Genomic DNA, 24,765 nt, shown 5'->3' with positions numbered 1-24,765 from the left:
CTGTGAATGAGACGAGCATCATTCATGTAGATCTGTAAGGCAATATCAGGCTTGTTTTAAACATTTCTTTCCTAATTCTGTAAAACAAAAATATCAAATACATTTAAATGTACGGAATTGTAATTTATTAGAATAATGGTATCTGACACTAGATTGACAAATTGTCACTGACAATTGAATATAAAACAGTGACAAGCAGGAAATCTCCCTATTTAAGAGGATTAACAGCATTGGCAAGAAAAATACTAAATAAACCATTGCAGGAGAGTAGGCTGCAACGAGAACATGTAATTCAAATAGCGTCAGTCAAAACTCAAACAAATGGAAATGATGTGGAAAACTTGAGGGAAATAAAGCATCTCTGTTTTCATCTGAAATATTTTGTCTTTTCAGTGGAGCTTCGATTTAAACCACATGCTCCATCCATGATTTATTTGCTAAGTCTGATTCCATTGCACATTGTCTCATTATGCTTTTTAATACAGTTATTACAGTATGCATGGGCACTAGATTATTGTGGGGTTAATCAGCACAGAAGGGACCATTTACATTTTCAATTCATGTTCAAAGAAAAGACAAAACTGGAGGCAAGATATGCATGAGACAGCTGGGATATTGTTGTGGCGATGTAGTTTTTTAGGGTTTAGAGTAAATTTGTTCTCAACATGTCAAATTAGATACAAAATAATTGATGAGGTTTCTTTAGGAAAGACAAAAGGGGAAAAGACTGAGACATAATAAGGTGATTAAATATCATCACAAAGAAAAAAGTAGCAAACAACACAGAGCCTCAGTAAAAACTGACGACTATTTTGCCAGTCAATTACCAGGGTAATAACACGTTTTGCATGTAAGGATTTCAGTAATTGTCACTCCAACTCAGAAACTAAATACTGAGGCAGACAACAGCCTGTACTCAGTGACATAATTCCCACAAGATTAGAGACACTTTAAAATACTTTTCTTGAAAAGTCCAACTTTGCAGTAGCTTCTGAGATATATATATATTCAGGGGACTTCTTAATAATGAGATATTGCAGATAACCGCTTTGAGCAGAGAAGTCCCAGTATACAAAGCCGACTTTCATCAAATCATCATTATGTGGTCTGTCAGAATCTGTGTCAGCTCAATATGGATGTCATATCCTTAGGCAATGTAAGAGTGTTATGGTTTGTAAACCCTTTCTAATTGGATAGAATTATAAGCGCTTACAATATATTAAAGTTTTATTTTTAGAAATGATTCCCTCATACTACTAACAGTAAGTAGTGATGGATTACAAAAGTACATGTACATTTATCTGGCAGTTTCAGTTACATTTAAGATTTTGCAAACAAAACAAGGGGTCAGTATGTAAAATATAATGCGTAATTCTGTGTAAAAAAAGCACAGATACACATCTGCAAAATCAACCTCTCATTCACTGTCAAGAAAGCAGCTCCAGAAAGATTCCAGGTTCCTGGACATTCTAATATTTTTTGCAGTATTCATGTTGGGAGTCTGGTTATGTTCACATAACATTGACTGAAGTGCTCAATCCATATAATAGCAGGAACACCTGAATTCCTCATGGAGCATTTTCCCTTTTCTGCCTCTCAGTTAAGAAGTCATTCTGTTATATTAGAATGTGTTGTAGTAAATTGGTATGTCATTGATGTTATTTGCTTGGTTGAGAAGCACAGATTACTTTTACTGTTCAGAATAGTTCCAATTTCTGTTTGTTTTATCATTACTGTGTATCAGGGTAATAGTTGGAGCAAGCATTACATTATTTTTGAATTGTTTGCGTGTGCAATGTAACTGTCTGTTATATTCCTCAACAACAACATTGGACAGGAAAGCGGGACTGAGGTTGTGATTTGTCTGCTTCTGTTCCAAAGACCATTTTGTATACCATCTTGTTTTTTGCAACCAGAAGTGACACAAGAGGGTGGAGCGAAGCACAACTGTACGATGAATAATAAGACATTAGGTTAACTTGAAATGAGCCAGTTCTGCGCAGAATCGATCATCGGCGTTCGGCACGCAATACATGCCGGTTAGATTTGTGTCTGTTTTGATCCCGACTTGCTCTGACGTCATGCACACGTGGTCAACGATACTCTCACGAGAGCAAGGCAGCCGTCGATTTTAGAGCCAGGCGCCACTGTAGCTCTCCACCGACTCCGTGGCCAAGTGCATGATGGGAAACGCCTGGCTGTCACCACGATAGAGAGCTGATTGGCTCTTAGATCTGCCCGCAAACATCACGTGTTGTAGAAAATCCTTATTTTATGTGTAGTTGTAATACTTAATGCTTGATTGTTGACTATTAGTCTCATGTTTAACCTAAAAACATATCTTGTGTGGTTGTTAATACAAAATCATATTTATACAAAATGATCGGAACTAACAGGAGGTAATTTTTCCTGTGACGTTTTAAGACGAAAACAGGGCCAACTCCCAGCCCGTGATAGCAGTCTGTCAATCCCACGGTAGCTACGCCCTAAAGCATACCCTGCTTAGTTTAATAAATGAACATCATGCTGTATTGAAGAGTACTTGAAACTAGCGATTGAGACCATAAACAATGTTTAGTGAGATAATAAATCAATTGAGAAGTACGGTCATTTCCTCATTGATTTTATACAATGAAACTTGTTTTTGCAACAAGAGGAGTCGCTCCCTGATGGACATTTGAAATAATGCAAGTTTGAGGACGTCCACATTGGTTTCACTTTTCAGATGCGGCAGCTGCCATCTGGCTCCATGCAGTTCTGTTCAGTGGCTACAAGGGCGCAGCCAACCAACATTTTTTCTACCAGTACACAGAAATACTGCCAAGAGAGTATTGACATCCGTCTATTGACTGTCAAATCAAAGTTTATGCCAGTCATTTATCAATTTTCATATCAAGTTTCAGAGGGGAGTAGCACACACCAGAACAAATGTTTAAAATGGACAAATGTATGCAGTATGACGTAATGACATATTAAATACTGAAACTCTGGGTCAAATAACACTTAGCTATGTTTTTGAGTGCCACATTTGTGAGAATTATTGCGTCAGAACTGGCCAGACAGTATGAATGATATTCCAGTCAGAGACACTGACCATTTATATCAAATGGTTGTAATCTTTGATTTGGCAGAAAAAGCTCTGCTCTTTGAGGGAGCTTTTAAAGAATGCAGGCAGCAACAAGACTGGGAAAGCTAATGCGGTTGGGATTGGGAGCATATCAGCAGAGTAATGGTGAAACAAATGGTCATAATAACTGTGCTATGTACCTGCATGAATGAGATTTGCCGATTGTTCCTCTAAAATGCTGCTAACTTGTTCACCTGGTTCAAGGTTATTCTCCTGAATTTGGTATTAACACAACCTGTCCCTGCAAAACAGCCTGTCATGCCTTTAGTAACCAGGAGGAGTTAAAGGGCCAGTTTACTTCATCAGAACTACTCAGAGCGTGTTAATCTTAACACCCCAAGTCCAAGTGACAAAATTACAAACCAAGTGACAACATCAGTGTTCTGCCTGAATTGTCACAATACGCCACCATCATACACTGAGAAAGTATTAATCAACATGAAAACATTTTTGAAGGCCTTTGATCACACCACTGAAACCAGGTGTTCTGATGTGGGGGCATGCAAATACATACACACAACAAGTATTACATACCATCAACACAGGAGGGCATGGCCCGGGTGGTGCCAGCGACCTGTCCAGGGAAACAGGAACATTTGACAGTCTGAGATCTCTCCTCGATCTTGTTTTTGTTGCAGCAGCGATGGGCAGCGATCACCTCACACGTCCCTGCCTTCACATGCACTGGAATTCAGAAAGAAAGAGAGACTGTGTTCAATACACTAGGCTCATTTAGTGTATAATCCAACAAGTGATCGTGTCTCAAACATTAACATTAAGTGTGCAGACAGAGAGAGAAGAACAGACATTTTGTTATCAGATTAGCATGGCTCCAGACCAATAAATCCCTACCCAAGTCTCCATTTTGTCAGTGTTTCAAATAGTTGTGGCAACACGTGTAGATCAATGCAGCTAGACAAGGTTGTAATAATTAAACCTCCAGAAATAATAACATTTAAATGTGCTTTGACAGGACATATGTATAAGTCATGGCCAAAGGACTCAGACAAAACAACCATCCCTTTGCCAAACAAAAAATGGCAACATGAACATGATGTCAGACTGAATTATAAAACAGTTTATAATCAGGACTATCGAATTAGGATTCTTTATTTTACGCATTGATATAAATATAACAATGCACCCATGTAAAAATACATATTTGGCTTACAAACACTTGCACATCGCCACACACAAATATAGCAAATCTGGAAGCTCCAGTTTCCTACTGTGTGGCTGCTGAGCCACAGCTGCTCCTTTACCAAGAGGAACTGTATAGAACATGCATGTTAAGTCTCTTTAATACACAGGGAATAAAATGGTTACTCGCTAATTAAATGAGAGAAAAACAACCAATGTTTGTATCGAAAACAGTGATTTGATTGTACGGTATAGCAATTCCAAGAGAGAATTAGCTATAATGCTAATGAAGCGTAGATGTAGGAAGCCCCTTCACTTCTCCTATAGCTACCTCTTTGTGTGCACTTTTATATACACTAACTTCAATCACACAGCTGTGTGGCTAATTAACAACAAGTCCACCCGAGCACAGAAGTCCCTTGAGTCAACTGAGAGAATTATTTTTGAAGATTTGTCAACACATGGCCCTTTCATACTCGCCTTTCATCAAATACATTCAAATGTCAAGGACAAACAATACGCCTTGTCAAGAGCACTGTGTGTAAAAATACTGTGTGTGCAGAAAATAATGACTCTGCTCTGTCCAAAGAGTATTTAAAAGTGAGGCAAGCCAAACTGAAAGACAGAGTATGAATATGTGTAACAGGCTAACAGAGATTTAAAAAAAGTTCTTAATTTGCTCCGTTAATGAGAAAAAGACAAAGAAGCAATCCTGCAAAGCCCAGTCTAATTAACATCTCAGTGAAACGCACAGTCTAGTATCTCACCCACTGTGTGTCTGCCTCTCATTGTTCTTTCATGTCCTCTTATTTCTCTTTTTGATCTGCTAGCAGTGGATTGGGATGATGGCCATCTGTCTCTATCAGTCCAATACTTTGATCCACAGAAAGATATCTCATCACACAGATTGCAACCAAATTTGGTGTCAATATTAATGGGCCCCAGAGAATGAATTCTACAGTAAGATGATCGCCTCACCTTTGCTTTTATCATCAGGTAGAGTTTAATTTGTATCCAAGAAATATCCACGTGTGACTGCAGCTTTCCTCTGACACGCGCCTCAGAACTCTATTTCCTCAGTGTAGTGGCCCTTTTTTCTATTCACACGCATCAGATTACACTTGTATGATCCCCACAATATTTTGGTTTTACATGACTTTTAATGAAACACATAATTCAGGCCAAATTGTCAAGTTTGTACTCTTAACAAATGAATGGCCAGTTTGCCATGAAATTAAAATTTGATTCTCTCCCCCACAGAATGAATTGTATTTATTTTGATGATACTCTGGCTTCCTTTGTGCCACTATTTAACCAAAATGTCTACTTTCAGTGAGAGTAATTGAGCATTAATAAGAGCAGCAGTGCACTAAACTGAGCATCGAGGAATACTGAGGAGGTGTGAGGCCTTTGCTGGAGGGATGTAAAAGGTGATTGACGCTTGATTAAGCAAATTAATGTTAATAGATGGCAATACATTTCTTTAATATGGGCCATATGATGAACTAAATCTGAGCTGGATCCATATGAGAGAATAGTTGAGTGATTATGTTGGCACTTCTTGATATGTAAATGTCCACAACAAACTATATTTAATGCATACGCCTGTCAGCGTATTGTCAGCTGAATCGTTGCCTGTTCAATGTATTACTCTAAAGTTAATTTGACAAGTTTTAAACCAGGCTTAAACTATTCATGTTTTGTAAAAAAATGCACAGTGGTACTGTAATCATCCTGTTTAAGGTCTGATTAGGGTTTTAATCACATATATATATATATATATATATATATATATATATATATATATATATATATATATATATATATATATATATAGTGCAGAGAGTGGCTGCTGGTGTTTGTAGTGTTGTAGTAAACACCCAAACTACACATGTTACTGCTGCTTTTGTTGGTTATTTAGCTTGGTGGCCCTGAAGGATTTATATTATAGCTTTATTTTGGTTGTATTTGTGACAGGGAAACGGATGACTACTCACGGGAAAACCGTGCATATGTGTCTTTATATATGTTTATTGTGCTCTCTAAATACTCTCTGTAATACAGAAAGTATGAGGCTGTGTTGTGCTAAGATGTTAATAATGACCAATCTGCCAAATAGTGAGTTAGGCAGGGGGTCACAGACTCCAATAAACTCTGATAAATACTCAGCTAAATTAGGCATTACTCACCACATGACATTTACACACACAATATACAGAATACACACTCAAAAACATACTTTTATCCCTCTATTTGTGAATTTGTTTATGCTCTGCTAAAATGCAAAGTTGTAAACACTCAGAGGTGTTTCTCTCTCTCTCTCTGGAGAGAGAGAGAGAGAGAGAGAGAGAGAGAGAGAGAGAGAGAGAGAGAGAGAGAGAGACTCTAATGATGCCAGACTACACTTAAAAAACATTCAGTTCATTTTTAATTGGTGCGACTGCAACCCTCTTTCTATTTCATAAATGGCGCACATCTTACTTTGCAACATCTCTTCCACTACATTTAACCATTTCTGCTCTCCTCTATTCTCCTCCTCCTCATCTTCTCCTACTGCGATTTCATAAATGACCCCTCCTTTCACAATCTCTCTTAGCCACTCCAGCACCTCATTTTTTCCTACGCTCTCTCTTGCTCTTAGCTCTCTTGCACGGCAAACTCAGCAGGGTAGGAAACCATTATCCTCAATCACAAGCCCTAAATCAGGGAATTGTAACACTTTCTATGCGTTTGCCCTCTCTTGCAGTGTCTCTTTTTCACTCTGTCGATGTCTCTCCCCCTCTCTAAGCTCCCTCCCATCTCTCTCCATGGCACGGGGCCTTGTTATCCCTGCCTCTCTTAACACAGCAGTGGCTGTTAACCCCATTTGCTAAAGATGACGCGCTACTGTCAGACTAACAGATGGACAGATTGCCCAGTGTGTGTGTGTGTGTGTGTGTGTGTGTGTGTGTGTGTGTGTGTGTGTGTGTGTGTGTGTTTGCGCTGACACACACAAAGCTCCGAGATAGCTCTCCTGGTCCCAGCGGGGCACTTCTTTTAAATGTCATTCCCACCACTTGGGGGCTCTCTCTCTCCCAGGGACACACACACACACACACACACACACACACACACACACACACACACACACACACACATACACACACACACACACACACACACACATACACACAATGTTGCGCCATCCACGTATACAACCCTCCTGTGCCAAATGAGCCTCACCTACTTATCCATAAGTAGCCATAACCATTGGTAGAGATGGACAGTATGCAAGTAGCCACTATGTCACGAGTCGACAGTTCCACATATTTGGTGAAAATGTGCCGATGGATTTTGCTGTACTACTTTCTGGTCTGACCGGGTACTTAGACTATGTCTCATAGCTCTGCCAGCAGACGGCTCCTCTCCTTGGTGTGTTTTCTCCCGCCAGTTGGGTCGGGCAATAAGGGAGAAAATCCCAAATATATTCTGTATGTCAAGCCTCCTAGTGTTCACACTCTGTCGGCTAATGTGACACCATGGTACAGAAAGAGTTTTTGCCACACATCCATAACAGAAGAAACAGCTGTAAAACTAAGAAGGACATCTCCTGAGCATCACAAACATCGACAAATTACTCTATGAATGAGAACAATCCAGTGATCTATTTCATCCAGAATACGTTTAAAAGCCATAAAGAGTCAGATTAAAATAATGCTATCTTTATTATTTTGTGTGGTTCGTGTCTATTGGCAGTTAGGCAGGTGGAGCCTGAGACTGATGTGAATGTGTAAGTGTTATGGGCACTCTCTGTAGGAATGTGTGGAGAAATGTGTTGGTCATGTGTTCTGTGGGAGCAGCTTTTCTGAGAATGAATGAAAGCGCTGTCATGTCATGTTTGGATTCCTCATCATTTAATACATTGCTTTATTACGAGCGTTCAAAGCATCCAGTACCTAAAATAACTGCTATGGAAACAAAAGCAGCTATTGGAGGTGACAGTGTCATGGGATTGTAGACAACGAATGCATTGTAGAAATAAACACATATCTGTCGATGCACACTTAACACCAAGAGAGTGTGTTTTGGCGAAGCAGCTTCAGGCGCTGATAATCCTCCATTGGGTCTGATTAAAGTATTGTCACTTTGTTTATTTTTTGTAGGTGCTGGTTGATCTGATAACAAGAGAAGGGAGTCATACTTTTGAAGATGATAGCTGAATATGTTTCAACTTAATTAACTAAATCAAGCATTGAAGTTATTATTTGTTTGATTATGTATTTCAAAAAACGCTTGCCTGTTGGGCGAGTGAAAATATACAATATGTCAAAAAGAATTACCTGAACTTGTGGCCCAGCCTTAAATAAGTGACACAGTGAAAATTATGCTTCAAATGACACAATGTATCCATGGTGCATAAAGATGAACTATATTAATCACATATTTAGTATGTATAAATATTTAAGTATGTCCTCAAGGCCCATCGTGTTCTTTTCACAAAGAGCATATTTTGAAATAGAAATTCACTTCAGAATGCCAAATTAATTAGATTACAATGTACAATTTTCAGTGCATGTGTGTGTGTGTGTGTGTGTGTGTGTGTGTGTGTGTGTGTGTGTGTGTGTGTGTGTGTGTGCGTGCGCTTATCAGTGCATGTTAGCCCATGCATTTGTGTTAATAATTAGATTACATTGGCCTCTGAGATGGCACCATTCGTTATGAATCGTAAACACAGAGCAAATTAAAATTCTGTTTAAGAGCCTGCCAAGAAAATTAGCATTGAGAGAAAGGGACGCACACACACTCAACCACTATTTTTTCCCTCAACCCTGTTTTCTAGTCTCCCTGAAAGCTTTCTGCATTTCAACAACTCCATCCCACCTCTCTTCTCATCTACTTCCACATCATCTCTCTATGTTATAATTCTTTAAAGGTTAAAAATATATAACAAGTACAGGAGGCAAATATTTCTCTCTTCTTTTAAAAAAAAATATAAGTAAAGGTATTCAAGGTGGAATTTTTTTTCACAATTCATTATTTTTGGATATGAACTAATATTTGCATTGTACATCCTATATGCTGTGTCTTTCATATTGTGTGTGTGTGTTGTTTGGACGATGAGGCTGATCAGTGACAACCCCAAGAGAAGCTTGACTCCTCACACACTAATGCCCCTCTCTGTTATGATAACCCTTGAGACCAGCAGGGCAACAACACAAGAAGGAGGAGGAAGAGCAAGCATGGCACTCATTCAGAGCCATGACACACTTATATTTAATGGTTTATTCCAAGCTCAGTACAGCTACGTATGTACTGCAATATGCCTTCACCATTTGAAGCTTTTTTTTCTTGGGTTTACAATCAAGTTTTGTAATTGGAAATTGTTTTGAACCAACCAGAATTTATATTATTTCATCTTATAAATATAATTTAAAAATAAAATAAACTGCAGATTTAAAAAGGGACTAACTTGGATATATTCTCCACTTGTAGCCCTAGAGATTGCAAATGACCAACACTTGAAACCATCAAAGCAAGTTATTAGTTAAGTTTATCTTCTTTATCTCCTCAGACTTGTCATTTATACCTTGACACTTTGACAACATGTTCCTTGTGACATTCATGCCAATATAGCATATGTCATTGATTTGAGTTGTCCTTATGTTCCCTCCTTCCCAGAGCACAACACAAAGACAAAGACTACCATGGCAGACGTGTCTGACAACAGAACACTAAACTGAACACAGCTTGTCTCCTCAGTAATACAGCAATCACATATTTTCCATATTTTGTCCAATGAAATAAACATAAAGACACAACATTGTACAAGCAGAAACGTAAAAAAAAGGTGAACACAATTTACTAGGTCTTTAATTAAGCAATAAGGTACGAGAGGCAGTACTGTGTCGTGCAATAATGTACTGTTCAAGGGAGTTGTTAGCCGGCAAACCCTTGAACTGTACATTATTGTAGACACAGTACTGCCTCGAGTACCTTATTGCTTTTATAATACGGGTACCTGCGACTTTATAAATAGTAATAGTAAGCTCCCTTTCAGCACAAAATAGTTGTAGCCACCAAACGTTGTGTATCGCATTTCAGCAACAGAGAAAATAGTCCCGTACGTGTATGGCGGTTGCATAGCAACCGCCATACACGTACGGGACGCACATACGGGACTATAAAACTGACTGCCGGTCGGTTGGAAGCAGGTGGAGGATGACACGCAGCCACCGATGTAAAGAAGTGCTCTCGCTGCTTCTGTCCGTCTTTTCTCCGTCATTTTTCTAGAAATACTACTACTAGAAATTATCACGATTTTGTGGTCAAAACCTTTTCATTCCTCATCTCATTTTAGGGAGGAAGTGACGTTGTGTTGTCGTTCGTTATGCTAGTGTGGGGGATGCTACGTGAGCATCATGGTGATATGTGAATGAAAGCTGAAGTAGCTAATAATAATGTGATATCCAGCATTTGTGTACCAAAAGTGTTGAGGAAGTCAATCAAAACTAAAACAGCTACAGCACTGCCTCTGCTTGAGAAGGTGGGTGCATACAGCAAGTAGAAGCCGCTCCACACAGCGTATTCAGGCACGCTGCCTGTCATCACACACCTTCCCTCAGCGCAGCGACCCTGAAGGTGTGACTGACCACAATTGGAAACTGTTTCCTTACCGTGTGACAATGTGACATAAATAGGGAGTGAAAGGGAGAGAAAGAAACACTTGTATCTGGCTCATTGGAATTTCGGTCTGAAAAGGGAAACTAAATGCCGTGGACGTCCACACTGAGGGGATCGTCGCTGTCTGAGAATATGCCAAAAATCACCCAACCCATTTATAAACACTCGTCAGCCAGAAAACAAAAACCAGCCTCAAATACCGGTCACTGTTCCTGTCTCTTTTTCACCCTAACAAAGTGACAATTGTGTCATTAAGGATGTGACGAGCTGCCTGCTGAACCACTTCATCTGTAAAACGCTACGCCACCACCACGCACCCCTCCCTGTACTATCATCTTCACTGATTTGACACCAGCTTGTGCCAGATTGTCTCCTACCCAAAACCATGCCTCTGGTTCTCCGTCACTGATCTCCATGCAGTTTTAATATGCAGCACTATCTCTCCCACAGTCTTTCTGCTACATCATACACTATTTTAGTTCATGCAACAGGACGGGTCTGGTGACACACGGCATGTCATGACAGAGCAGCAACCCCGCCACCACCATCTCTATACCACCCCACAGCAGACGAGTTGTACTAATCTGTGCTCCCGGCGAGATATTAGGGCGGTGAATTGGGTATAAATTGTTAATATGCTCAGATGTATTAACACAGCATTACCACTCTGCCATTAACCTGTGGCGGCATGTGTGCGCATTTGTGCTTGCGCATGAGGCTTTCGTGTTCTAAGCCGTGTTAATTGTTAACTGTGGACTGGAGGTGACATTTCACAAGCTCTTGGGGGATGTCCAGGTCTCCTTCATCTGTATTGCGGTCTCCCTTTTTCCCCTCCCACGCTCTCTCCGAATTCAGAAACCTATCCAGCCACAGGAGTATTTACATCTTCTATCCCCTCCTACATGTTCTAATGTGCGTAGTTGTAGGGGAGCTCAGAGCCATGGCTCTTTGCATTTCTCCGACTGAAGCTGGTGTCTCTCTCTTTCTTTCTCTGCTTTTCAGTCTCTGTTCTCTCTTTCTCTGTGTCATTCTGGCAAACCAGTATAGACACAGAAACACAATGATTGAGTTCCGTCCAAACAACAACCCCTCCTCCGGTTTTCTCTTTGTCAGTCAGCGAACAGAGAGGAGCAGAGAGATCTATAGCACTGCAGCCATGTTGATGATGATTTCATTCTGTTGGAATTCTTTGCCTGTCAAAGGAATGAGGACGGACACTCGTAAACTTCAAGCTCTCTGTATTTCATTTTAACAGGTTGCCACGTGTTTGTGTGCTTGAGTGCATACTGTATGTGTGTGTATGTGTGTGAGTTATGGCCGTTGTTTATGTCACTCTGTTGTAGAGGCGTCCTTTCACAGATCAAGATAAATGGCTCTGCTACCACCATGTTTACTCTTTGTGAGAGACTGGACAGTCTCATATTATGTTACAGCACACAGCACCAGTTAACTGCAACACGTTCTCATTCCAACTCGTGGCATACCGACAACTCGTTACTTATGTAAAACGTAAACAATGCAACATACGTGTGGATAACAAACATCACTAACGTAACTTAGTCTCGAAGAGGCTCTCTTACACCTGTGTCCTGGATGAAAGTCCTTTGTTGATTTGGTTTACATTGTACTTGAAAGCCATTGTGCGTCTCATATGGACGATATAGGGTGCCTTGTGCGTGGGTACAGACGCCAAGGGACGTGACCTAGCGTCGGTATTTGTCGATCTTCTTATCTAATGATTTTCACAGCATCTTTGGAAACGGAGTGAAACGATCCAAAATGTGACGCAAAGACAAAGGATGATGATGATGATACACTGGTGAGGATTTGAAAAGCTTTGTATTTTGTATTTTGCCTTGACCAAGGCCCCACAAGCAGTCACCAAACCTCCAGCATCAGATGTTTAACGAGGATGCATGAAAGGCCTTCACCGTGCCACTTTCCGGTGTGACTTAGCACTGGAAAGATGAAAATATGGCAAATCACTTTCATAGGCAGCTGCTGACAACCTTCTCAAGGATGGAACTGATGTCTCAGGAACGCACAAATACGGCTGCTGCTATATTTTTTAGCTCGTGGACGATGCAGGTCATGGTCGTCGTCTTAACCCTTTATCCATGGCAGCACCCTTATGCTTCTCATTAATTGATATGCACTTGATATTTGCTCTCTTCTCATATTCATGATTGTAAACGAACTTATTCTACTGAAAATATGTGATCAAAAGATAATACAAATTAAGCTCTAGCGTAAATCCAGACAGGAAGACCATCCCCTCACGCTTGGCTCGTAGACCTCTGACTCGTACTGCTCCCTCACCAGCATCACTGTCAGAAGAGTCATAGACTCCAGTGTTTCCCCTACCGTTATAATAGGGGGGCGGGGCGGGGCGCCCCCCTGAAGAAACCCCCCGCAACCCTGTAATTTTCTCAATAGCGCCAGATCACAAGTCGTCATTTAAGGTTCTCTTTCCAATAGAACAGGTCTACACCTTGTTCTGTTATTAAACAAACTAAACAGACATATTTTATTGATCTTATCCACACGACGGCTTGTCATTTCTGTCTCTACATGGTCGCGTTAACACTTCTCCTCTGCTCTCTGTATAACGCACGGCGGAGTTCCACCCCGATGCGCAAAGACACGTGCGAGCACACACACAGGTGAGCACTGAGCACACACCAGCGGACAGGAGCATCGCAAAATATGTTGCGTGAAAAGCAGACATCTATATCTGCGTTTTAAACGCTCCCAGGGTGAAGATGCAACAGCAGCTCTCCTGTGAGGAGCACCGGAGTAGCTCCTCTGCTCCAAGTGAAAGAGACAAAGTGTTTGTGTCTTGTACCCGACAATGAATGAGCTGCTGGCTTCACATATTACAAAAGTGCAAAGTACACAGACATAAAACGAAGTCATTAATAAATACATGGAGAAATGCCTGTACTTTCGGGTAAATGGTTACGGTACGCCGTTAACAGGTTACGCTTGCGCATGCGCGACTCGCCATTTTTTGCCGTTTTGCCTTAAGTCGTCCTTTCTGCTGCTGCGTCTCTCAAAACAGAAAACAGATCTCAGCTCAACGTTGAGCATGAATTGTATCAAACCTACAACCACGTTTTAAAAAGATGTGTGGATGAAAGCAGCTCACTGCTCCGCTAATACTGATACAACCTGATGGCTCACACATCTGCACTCATTCTGTTTTGTTTGGCAAAAAAATAAATAGCTTATTGTTTTCCACAATGAGCTATTTAGTAGTAACTAAATATTAGTTATTTTTTGCACAGATAGAACTTTATTTTCATTGTTCTAAGTGATTGCAATAAAACAATTGGCTGATGGAGCAATCTGATTTACTTGAAAGTGATTGCAATTTTCTTTATTCTGTTACTTATAAAAGCACAGATGGAGTCACACAATTATGTTATTTACAGTTTGAGAACAAGTTTACAAGTTTGAGAACCACTGCTTTAAGTGTTTGTTGTCGGTGTCGCCGCCCCCCCTCGGGGAAACACTGGACTCTATCAGCTGGGCGCCCTCAGCCAACAGTGCAGAGTCACGCCCTCTTTGTTAGCCTATCAGCTTGTTGCCGTCTCCTTTAAATGTGCTGTATCCCCGCTTCTAACGTCCTGCTGCTGTCCCAGCACCATCTGCCTTCTCAGATTCAGCACCCCATCTGCATCTCCAGCAACCCCAGCAGAACCTCCAGCGCCTCGGGGGGATCTACAGATTGCTGCCGCTCAGGGCGAACACAGCGCGATCTCAAATCTCCTCGTTGAGTTCAAGCGCCAAACAAATTCTGTATAACTCATGAACGCATCATCTGGCATAATAAACGTTAACTACTAATCATTCACTATCTCTCCTGATTGAACTGCCCTTACTGGCATCTTAGAGGAGAACATTTTCCCTAAAGTTAGGAATTTTTTCTCCTGGTTAGTTAAAATTGCAGTCCTACATTAACTGTGCTGCGCATTGTCTCTACACCTTAACAATTAATTGCCAATTTCTCTCCCTAATGTTTAATCAGACCTGTAGAGATTGAGCACATTTGATGTCATTAGTAAAGCTCATGGCGTTCACTGTAGATACACATGCATCATTGTATTATCCTCTTCAAATGATAAGTTCTTAAAACGTTAATGTTTAATATCTGACATGAGCAACAAACAACTTAATGCTCATCCCTTGGATTATAATTACTCAATCAATTTATTTGATAAAGGTGCTTAGTTCATATTTCAAATGGCTTCATTGGCCATTGAACACTGACAGGTGATCTGATGAGCTCTGTGATTGGTGCATTAAGCCCATCTTGTCTAAAGGGCTCTCTTCCATTGCGTCAGCACTTTCTCTCCAACTGCATTCATCAGGACAGATCATTACATCCTTCCACTCCTCTCCTCTCTTGCCTCGCTCTCTCATCCCATCCCTCACTAGCAAATGAAAGGAACACCCTGGTGTGTCTGAGGCTGGCTGGCAGCGGAGCCAGAGGTGGAAAGATGTAAAGAGAGAAGGAGCAAGATGAAGGCAAAGAGATGGAATGAGAAAAAGAGAGAGAGAGAGGGAGAGGGGAAAAAGCATAACCTGCTCTGACTGTAAATGGTGTGAAAAAAGAGGAGAGTTTGTGTTGGAGGGGTGGTTAGTCCCTGTTAGGGCTCTGTGGGAAGGAAACTGAATAACCACCATCGTAGGGCTATTAGCACGCAGCAGGATAAAACTTAAGCCATAAGTGTGTATGCTGCAACATTCAAAATTACCCCGAAAACTTAGTCTAGAGAAGCACCTACTGTGCATCGGTGCCATTTCGTCAAATTAATTTGGACCTCTGTGTTCTGCATATTGCATATTCATCTTTTGATTGAAAAATCTGTCCCTGAAACTTATTGTTTTGACATTCCACAAAACTACTACAACACAAGACGAGATGCTTTATTCATTATTTAAGCAGATCATTGTTAATTACAGAAATCTACATTTTATTTTCCACAAATTTTCTCCACATTCACAGGCTTTGAATGTTTACATTGACATCGGTAGATATATTGTAATTACTGTAACCTTTGCGATGCACACACACATTTTTTCCACATTCATTTCGATAGCACTGTTTTGCTTCCACTCACAAATGTACCCACATCATTCACTTTGAATTCAATCTAAATTGAACTTGTACAAACAAAATCGCTAGGCTTTCCACTGTCCAACCAGTTTGAGATACTGGGCACCTGTTTTGAATGTTATCAGGGGCAAAATGGGCACCTAGCTACACATCCCAGTTTGAACAAAGTTTTAAATTGAAACAAAAGTACAGAAAAGATCATGATTTGGGTTAAACTGTAACTTTGCTTTCCAATGCTTTTTGCAACAACGCAAGTAGATTTTGTAAAGCAAATCTGGTATGACATCACCATAATTATGTTTTTTTTCATCTGTGGTTATATTGTAAATACTTTCAGTGATTGGCTTCGTTCATCAAGCAGCACCATTTACCATCGTCTTTCCATTGGCTGTAAACCTCACACCTACACACAGTTTTCACGTATGTTCCTTGATTAAACCTCTTCTTGGGAATGTGCAGGCATTTACAAATTGCTCTTGATTGAGAACTCCTTCATTCTCCAGTTGTTTTTTGTTGCACCCATAGACCATTTTGACATGTCATAGCTAAAAAAGCACAGGTGATGAAATTGAAACGGCCACATTCCATTTAGGTGAGCCAAGGGTCCTGGTCTTGTATGTGTGTTAGCTCAGAGGTTTTCAAAGCGTGGTCTGTGGACCTGCAGCAGTCTTTAAGGGCGCTCCAGATGGTTCCCAGCAAAAAAGGAAATAATTTGATTTCTCTATTGCATCCAAAAGCAAAAATGTATGACTATTTTGGTCTTGGGTTTCATATACTTTAATCAAAATACAACAAAATTCCTGGAGGTCTAATTAGTGTCAATTTTAATGACATACAAAAGGTTGAGGAACCACTGTGCTAGCTCACTGGTATGGCGTACTTGAAGATTTAATGAAACAGAGCCAACATAAACAAAATCAGTCTTACCTGCTTTTCCTGCTATGACAAGTCAATATGTCTGCCTTCGAAAAGGTATATTTTGGAAGGACAACTTATTATTCTTTTCAGTATGTGGACATCACATCATTTCTAAACCTCTAATTAGAGGTATAATTAGCCAGGATGATTGAAAACACCTGTGTAAATGTGCAGAGGCGTTAAAGCCCCCCTGTGGTTATCACAGGGTGACAACATCGGAGGATGGAAACATTTAGTTTTCGTTTTAAGAAATCACACCAAAGCTGTAGCAGTACAGCACATATTCTGTATTTGCTTCAGGCAGCTTGTATTCACTGTCGAGCCAAAAGGGGAGATATTAAAGAACTCAGTGGCAGACCAAATAAATACCAAAGCACTTATTTATTTGATACACATTTCACAGTCCCTTCTGTTGTCTAAATAACAATATTTGTATTATTTTTCTGGAAGGTACAATCTGCAAACTTTGCTTCAGGAGATCCAATGATTTTGATTGTTTCCTAATTTAGTTAGTTATTAAAACTTTGAAGATTAGTCTTTTCCTTATTTATAAAGAATGCATTCCCTGATTAATTAGGTTACCTTGCATTTCACATGTCTTTGTAGTTACATGTTTGGCAGGCAACCCAACTTGAGCCAAAGACCACAAGGTAGTTTTTCAGAACATATTTGTTTGTCTAGTAGAATAACGACAAAGCACATTTGTTGGCAGAGAGCAAGGCCACTGTACAACATGCAGAATAATTAGTTAATTAAGGTTAATTACAGTGAAACATGAAACAAATCACAAATTGAGCTAAATAAAATGTGTGAATGGTGGGTATTGGTCAAAGTGAGGATCTGAAGAGCAGAGCTGATCTTCCTATTTGAAAGGAGTGCGAACGTAAATCATGATCAACCTCCTTTATGATACATTGCACAGTTTAAAGCAGCCCACACAATCCTCAAAGGAATGGCTTCTACAGAACTGTGATGTTTGTGTAAAGAGGTGACTATACAGTCCATGTCAAATTAATTTCCACGACCTTCTTTCACACAGTCTTCTTGTATTCTTTGTCCCAGTGAGTACTATATGTGCTGGCTAAAGCACACTTTAGTACAATAATACACACACAAGACACATAGAAAATGTCAAACATCCAAGAGGAATCCCAGTTATTTCCGGAACATCTCTTAGATGAAAAATAGAAGAATTTCTATTAATCTGAACGAAAATAGGCATAAAACGCTCAGTGAGGGATTGAGTGATTTGTACCTTAATGCAGCCCACAGAGTATTTACAGTGGTGTTCTGCAAGGATTAGTTGTGTGAGAGGATTAGTGAAGCTGCATTACTGCTGTTTTATTTAACTCACAACAGCAAGAGACGAAAAAGAAAAGCCTCTTAACAACATTTAGGCAACATGAGAGGCCAGGCGGGACATTTAGACAAACATGTTTGTGTCCTTTTAAAAGACCTGTGCTGGAAACGGATGTGCAAAAACACACACTTACTCACACACTAAACTTCCTGTGCTTAATCTTTAATCTAGTAATCTGCTGAAAGTTGCCCTGTGCAGCATATGCTATGCAAGGAAACACTGTGTCATATCAGTTAAAGCGATGATGCTGGTGAGAATGCAGCATATGCAGATGGCAGGATCAACAGAGTGGGAAACTTACCGAGAGAGGAGAGGATTAATGCAAAAAGACTGGCAGAGAGGGAGATGGTGAAAGAGAGAGATTTGCAGAGGCAGCACATTCTCTCTCTCTCTCTCTCTCTCTCTCTCTCTCTCTCTCTCTCTCTCTCTCTCTCTCTCTCTTTCTCTCTCTCTCTCTCGCATCAGCATTGATCACAGTACATCAGTAAAGTAAAGAGCACCCCATCCATCAGTGCATTGCTCTGGAGCTGCTGTAAAGAATACTAAAGCTGCTCTCCACAGTGCATGCACACAGAAGCACAATCATATGCATACTGTGTGCTATATCAACATAAGCAGTAAACCCACCACGATAGAGGGACTGCTAATCCACTAAATACTACATTAAAGACCATACTCTGGGATGATTAACAATGCCTAACCAAATAGCAAAATTTCCCCCAATCATATTTGTATTGAGGCAATCACGACTGGTGCCAATTTGACATCTTTTGGCTCAGATTTGGTATTTATTGTATTTTCTAGCATTTCCATTTTACACATTTTTGTAAAATTTAGAAAGTGACGGTCCATTATTTCTGCTTGAACCTAATGGAAACTCTACTCAAGGTCTGCTTATAATGGATTGTTTTGGAAAATAAAGGTATGAACATATATGGCTACATTTTTCCAACATTGTGTATATATGAAGTTCCTGTATAGGATAATATGTTCCATGCATTATTCACATAGTGCCAAGTGTGCCAGCTCTACTGGGAAAACCCAGAAATCAGGCTGTTCTGTTTTAGATTCAGCCAACAGAAGACAGGCAACACTTGAGATCCCTAAAGAAAGAATGTTGCTGGGTCATGATACACAATGTAGTGGCACTAATCCATCCAAAATATTCTTGTGTACAAATATACACAAAACAAAAGCTTTTAATGGATGCCTGCCTCTCCTCAAAGCCTGTCTGAAATATCCTAAATGGTTCAAAAGGTAACATCCAGCCATTTGTTTCCTTGCCAAACATCTGGTCATTTGCAGAATCTCCTGAGAATGGGAATCAGAAACTGTGTATATTGGGAATGAAATAGGAGGGAAACGGGGTCAATTGGCCCCCAAGGAGGCAGAGCAAAAAGGCTTTGATGTGCTTAGAACTTGACTGTTCACAAATTATAGAACAATATTTTTACATTACAAATAATAAACAATAACTGAATTAATAGAATATACACCTCTACATTTTTGTTTTACTCTTTTTACTACTTTTTGCAATGCTTATTGGTTTTAATATAGCATTGCATGTGAGCAGAATTGGGCGCTGTGTTAGCTCTATAATGCAATGTACTCCCTCTTATCCTGTACATATTGTAAAGCCTATTGAGCAAGCCTATAAGCCTATATGATGCAGTAAATTTGCAACCAAGCAGTGGCTGTTTTTTTTTTTTTTTGGTAGGGCCATCAAATCAATTTCAGCAAACTTCCCAGTATGATTCAATGCAAAAAAAGTATCAAACACACATTACTACTTTGCAGTTAAATATTTAACATTTATTCCAACACTAAGGCATACTAAGGACATCTTATTAATCCAATTCAGTATATTAATGAGTCTAATAATAAAGCATGATATATCCTTGTGTGTAGTATATTAGTACGTGAACAATCTAAATGCGGCCGTACTGTTCTTTTTCTACTTCCTTCGACATTTTCGATTCCGAGGTCGTGGGAGGTTTCTTAGAACGCGTCACACGTCTTAAGCGGAAAATTATGCAAAGAATAATACCCAGCATGCCCCAATCCGAGCATGTTTAGGCATAAAGGTTACAACCGTTACATTTTCGAACCGAACGACACAGTTTCTTGACTAAAACTTCTTCGTCACACCCCAAGGCTTTGTTTTATTGTGATTTCTTGCAGATTCCGATTCTTTAGGCCATTCTCTTTACAAATAGGGGTCTTACAACTCTGTAGGTTGTTGTTTAGGCCTTAAAGCATGCATCTGGAAAAAATTGGGGGCGGCTCGAGAAGGCCTTTTTGGGAAATCTTGCTCATATCATGCTGGATGTTCATAGTTATGATCAAGATATGTTATAAAAGTGTTTTGTTTTTTTAAATATACGTTTTTTTCACAAAATAAATTCTGAAATTATCTAAAATAACACAAGTATTATAACTCATTTGGGGTTCTTACGACTACTTGAACAGACCTCACTAAGGCCTCTAGAAGGGCTCCCCCCCCCCCCACCCCCCCCTAGGGGGGGACTCTGGGCTCAAAAGGTTAAACTTGGCGAGCCGCCTTCAATATAAAAGGATGCTGATTGGCAAAATTGTATGTCACTCATTAATATCTTTAATCAGTGATTGGCTAAACTGCTTATTAGACCCGTCTTTCTTGGGCCAAATCGATTCGGCCCCAGCAAGTGCACGGTGCAGCAAAGAGGTGCACGGGCGGAGAGGACAAGCAGGAAAAGCATACATTTTGCGCAGATATCCTATTTTACAAATATTACTGGGTATATTCCATACCTCAAAAACACAAATATTGACAATTTGTATAATGTATTAATATTATTATAATTTTTATAATTAACAATATTAATAAATCATAGTGTTAAGTAAATAGTTAGGATAGCTTGATAGATAGCTTACAGTTTTGGTGAAACATGAAATTAACTAAATTAACAAGCCTTTTTCTTAAAGTTCTATTTAGTTTGATTTGTATTTTCTTCTCTGGGAGTTTAAACCCAGTGCAATTTAAACCCTGCAGCAAGGAACTTTCTTTGGTAGTTTGAGCTCAACACTGTTGTTTTCTGTCTGTGGGGTGCGATGAACAACCTTCAAGTCCCAAAATAAGGTTCGCTGGTCATCCTTGACTCTAATAAAGGGAAATGGTATGTATTGGTTATACATATTTCAGAGCATCTCCCCTTTCTTGCCAAGAGCTTACTTGAAAGAGCGATTCCCATCTCAATGTGACTTTCATGTAAAATAAAAGCCTAAAGAATTGCAGACACAGAATTGAATATTCAAATGCATGTATCCGTAAGACTGTTACTATGAATACCAAAGGCGAGTATTGTACAAACACTTGAGAACAAAACTGCTACGCCACCCACTAGGCAAATTCCTCTGGAGGACAAATTGGAAATTGAATCATAAACTATAAAGAGGCAAGGTTGAGTTCAGCTGCGGAAGAAAAGAGAGTCGAGATGGAGGTGGAGAGGAGAAAAGAAAGAAAGGCTGCATTAAATAAAAGTTCACTCTTTCTCTCCTGTCCTTGCAGAAATGCACGCTGTGCTACCTGATTGAAATTTCCTGGTTTAATAGCTGTGAAATAAAGTAAAAGTTGGGAAGAGGAGGAAAGAGGGAATATGAAACAGAGGGCAAAAGAGAGGAATGGGGCGGTACTGGAATGAGGACGGATAGAGAGACTCAAAGACTTAAATACATATGGATTCAATGGAAAGTAAATTACTTTATGACTTATAAAAACTGCAATCAAGGCTAATTAGTCATTACTTTCTTAAATGTGTCTCCCAAAGTTCCTCAGCTGAAATGTGAATCTACACTACTGTTGTAACCATTCTAGTTCCATGTAGACACTTAGCCAAAGGCATAGAGTCAATAAAGGCTTAAGTTTTACTTAGACAAACATCCAGATGTACCAGGCGGGTCTATGCGGGGTTGGCTGGTGAGCTAGCAGGTAACGATTAGCCCTAATGAATGCAATGAGAGGGCCCCAATGAGGTAATCTCACTGTGCAGCCAGAGGAAGCTCTCCATTTACTAAAATCACTGCAAACACATAAGACAGTGACCATAGCACCCAGACACATACTGTAAATGTTGTATTGTTAACCCTTGAGGGTTTTCAACGTTTTTTGATGGGTATATAGTGCAAATCCCTTCCTCTGACATCTTTCTCAGATTGTCAGTTGTCGGGTTTGTCATTACGATGTTATAATAATGGGCTTCTGCCTGTATCCTTTCTTTACTGTTTGCAGTAATTACAGCTTTACCAAAATACCTGTTCCTTAGGGACTTTCATACAACAGTTCAAAAGGACATGTGTGGAACGTAGATCAATAGATTATCGTGAAGTTTGGTACATACTGTCACATGTAGGTTCAAAGAGAGGGACCCAAACGCCAGAGCAACAGTTCAAAAATGATATTTATTTACAAAAACTAAGGAAAAGCCTCCAACAGGCCGAGGGGAAAAGGTCCAAGGAATCAAACAGGATCAAAACAGGAATAAATAAAAAAACGGACGGGAACAAGGAGCACAAAAAAAAGCTCTGACAGGACAAACACAGTCTACTCACAGTAGTACGTAGTAGGGTTGGGTAGGGTTTAAATGCAAGAGGAAGGTAACGAGGCACAGGTGGAAAACAATGAGGGCAGCACAGGTGAAGGGAATACACAATCAGGGAACAGGGCAGACAGACAATCACGGACAATCACAGGGGCAGGAAGTGCAGGAACACAGAGGACACACAAGACAAGGACTTCACAATAAAACAGGAACCCAGAAAAACCCAAACCGTGACACATGCATTAATATACCTCGCAGGAACTGTTCTAACTTTATTCCTTGACTTTTCATTTTCACTTTTCGCTTTTCATGCGTGAAATATCTCAACATCTATGATATGGATTGCCATGTAATTACATTTATGGGAATCATGAATGAATCCTACAAACTTTGGTGCTCCCCTGACTTCTCCTCTAACTATAACCTTGACGTTTGTGGTTTTGAGTGAAATATCTCGACAACTTTTGAATGGATGTCCATTGTGCAATTTAGCTCACACATTAATTTCCCTCTGAGGATGAACTGGATTGTAACTGTGGAGATCACCTGACTTGTCTTCATGCCATCATCAGCTCAAAATTAAAATTTGTTCATGTTTAAATATCTCCAGAAATGACATCAGGCTCAACTGTTTACTTTGTGGTTTGTGCTAACTATCAAATATGAGCATAGTAAGATGACGATGAAATAAGATGGGGAATATAATTAACATTATTCCAGCGAAACTTCTAATGTGGCATATCATTATCTTTTATGGAATCAATGGAAAGATTTGTTCTGTGATCATGGATTTCTAAACATTAAGAAATGTCACATTTCCATTTCTCCGTTTTTATTCTTAGATTCTCTGTCTTTGATGTACAGGAGATCAATGATACAATCACACCCTTGCAGTGCGCTTTTATTTATCTTTCAACATGTTTCTTTGGGCATACACCATGAATCCGACTGACTCCTATCTGAGTGCATCTCGCTGTCTTGCATCACCTTTCTATTTTTATAGATATTCATTTTCTGCAATTGGTGGAAAATAGCGTTTATACACACCCTCCCCTCTGATAGAGAAGCCATTTTGGCTGCTTTGTGATCCTCTTGTTCAATATTCTAGCAAACAGGCAGTCATTAGAATATATTTCTCACCTCCTCATCCCTTGAATATGAGATGGAAACATGTCTGACTAGGAATAAACACAGAGGATTATCTTGTGATAGACTACTAAAGGCCAAAGTGCTAGTAGCCAGTTATCAAATACACTCCTGGCACCTTAATACCTGAATACATCATGGTTAAAACCGTTATCAAGGACACACTGATTGGAGAAGGTGAGTTTATGCAAATGTAGTTCCTTGGAATTTGTCAACACCAATTGAAGTGGAGCGAAGGAGAAAGGAAGAGGGAGGGAGAGAGCCGGGGGCTGTATATCACCCATAATGATGAACAAATGGGCAGATCATAATTAACAGGTACCTTGGCTGCTGTGAAGCAATGGGACAAAGAGCACGACTCTTGAGTGGAAACCAGTGTGATCAAATATAATGTAATGTAATTGCATTTCCTGCATTCATAAGTACAATATACAGCAAAAGTAAATGTTCTTTGTGACTGATATACAGTATTTTATACATTTTATCTTTTTAAATTGTTAATACCACTTCCAGTACAATACAAGTACCTCAAAATTTAACTTAAGTACTACACTTGAGTAAATGCACTGCATCACAGAAGGAGTACCGTGTTTTGTATATTTTACTGGGGTTTTAAAATGGCATTTTGGCAAATGTAACATCACATTTAGTTAATGTTGCCTGTGTTTTTTTTTTTTATATGGTGAAACGCTTTAAAAAATGCACAGTACATTAT

The 24,765-nt window shown here is 39.7% G+C and overlaps 1 protein-coding gene across 1 annotated transcript in view; it reads right to left on the bottom strand.

The window, feature by feature from the left end:
* Positions 1-24,765, bottom strand: part of LOC306743301 (chemokine-like protein TAFA-2) — a gene marked incomplete at its 3' end in the record, with an annotated part of 68,947 nt that overhangs the window by 1,182 nt on the left and 43,000 nt on the right. Inside the window, exon 3 of the mRNA XM_079225805.1 lies at positions 3,662-3,811. Coding sequence (XP_079081931.1) covers positions 3,662-3,811 — 150 coding nt within the window. The remainder of the gene's footprint in view (positions 1-3,661; positions 3,812-24,765) is intronic.

Source organism: Taurulus bubalis (assembly GCF_910589615.1).
Source record: "Taurulus bubalis genome assembly, chromosome: 11".
Taxonomy (NCBI): domain Eukaryota; kingdom Metazoa; phylum Chordata; class Actinopteri; order Perciformes; family Cottidae; genus Taurulus; species Taurulus bubalis.
Note: the sequence above shows the minus strand (reverse complement) of the source record. Positions and strands in the feature narration are given on the sequence as shown.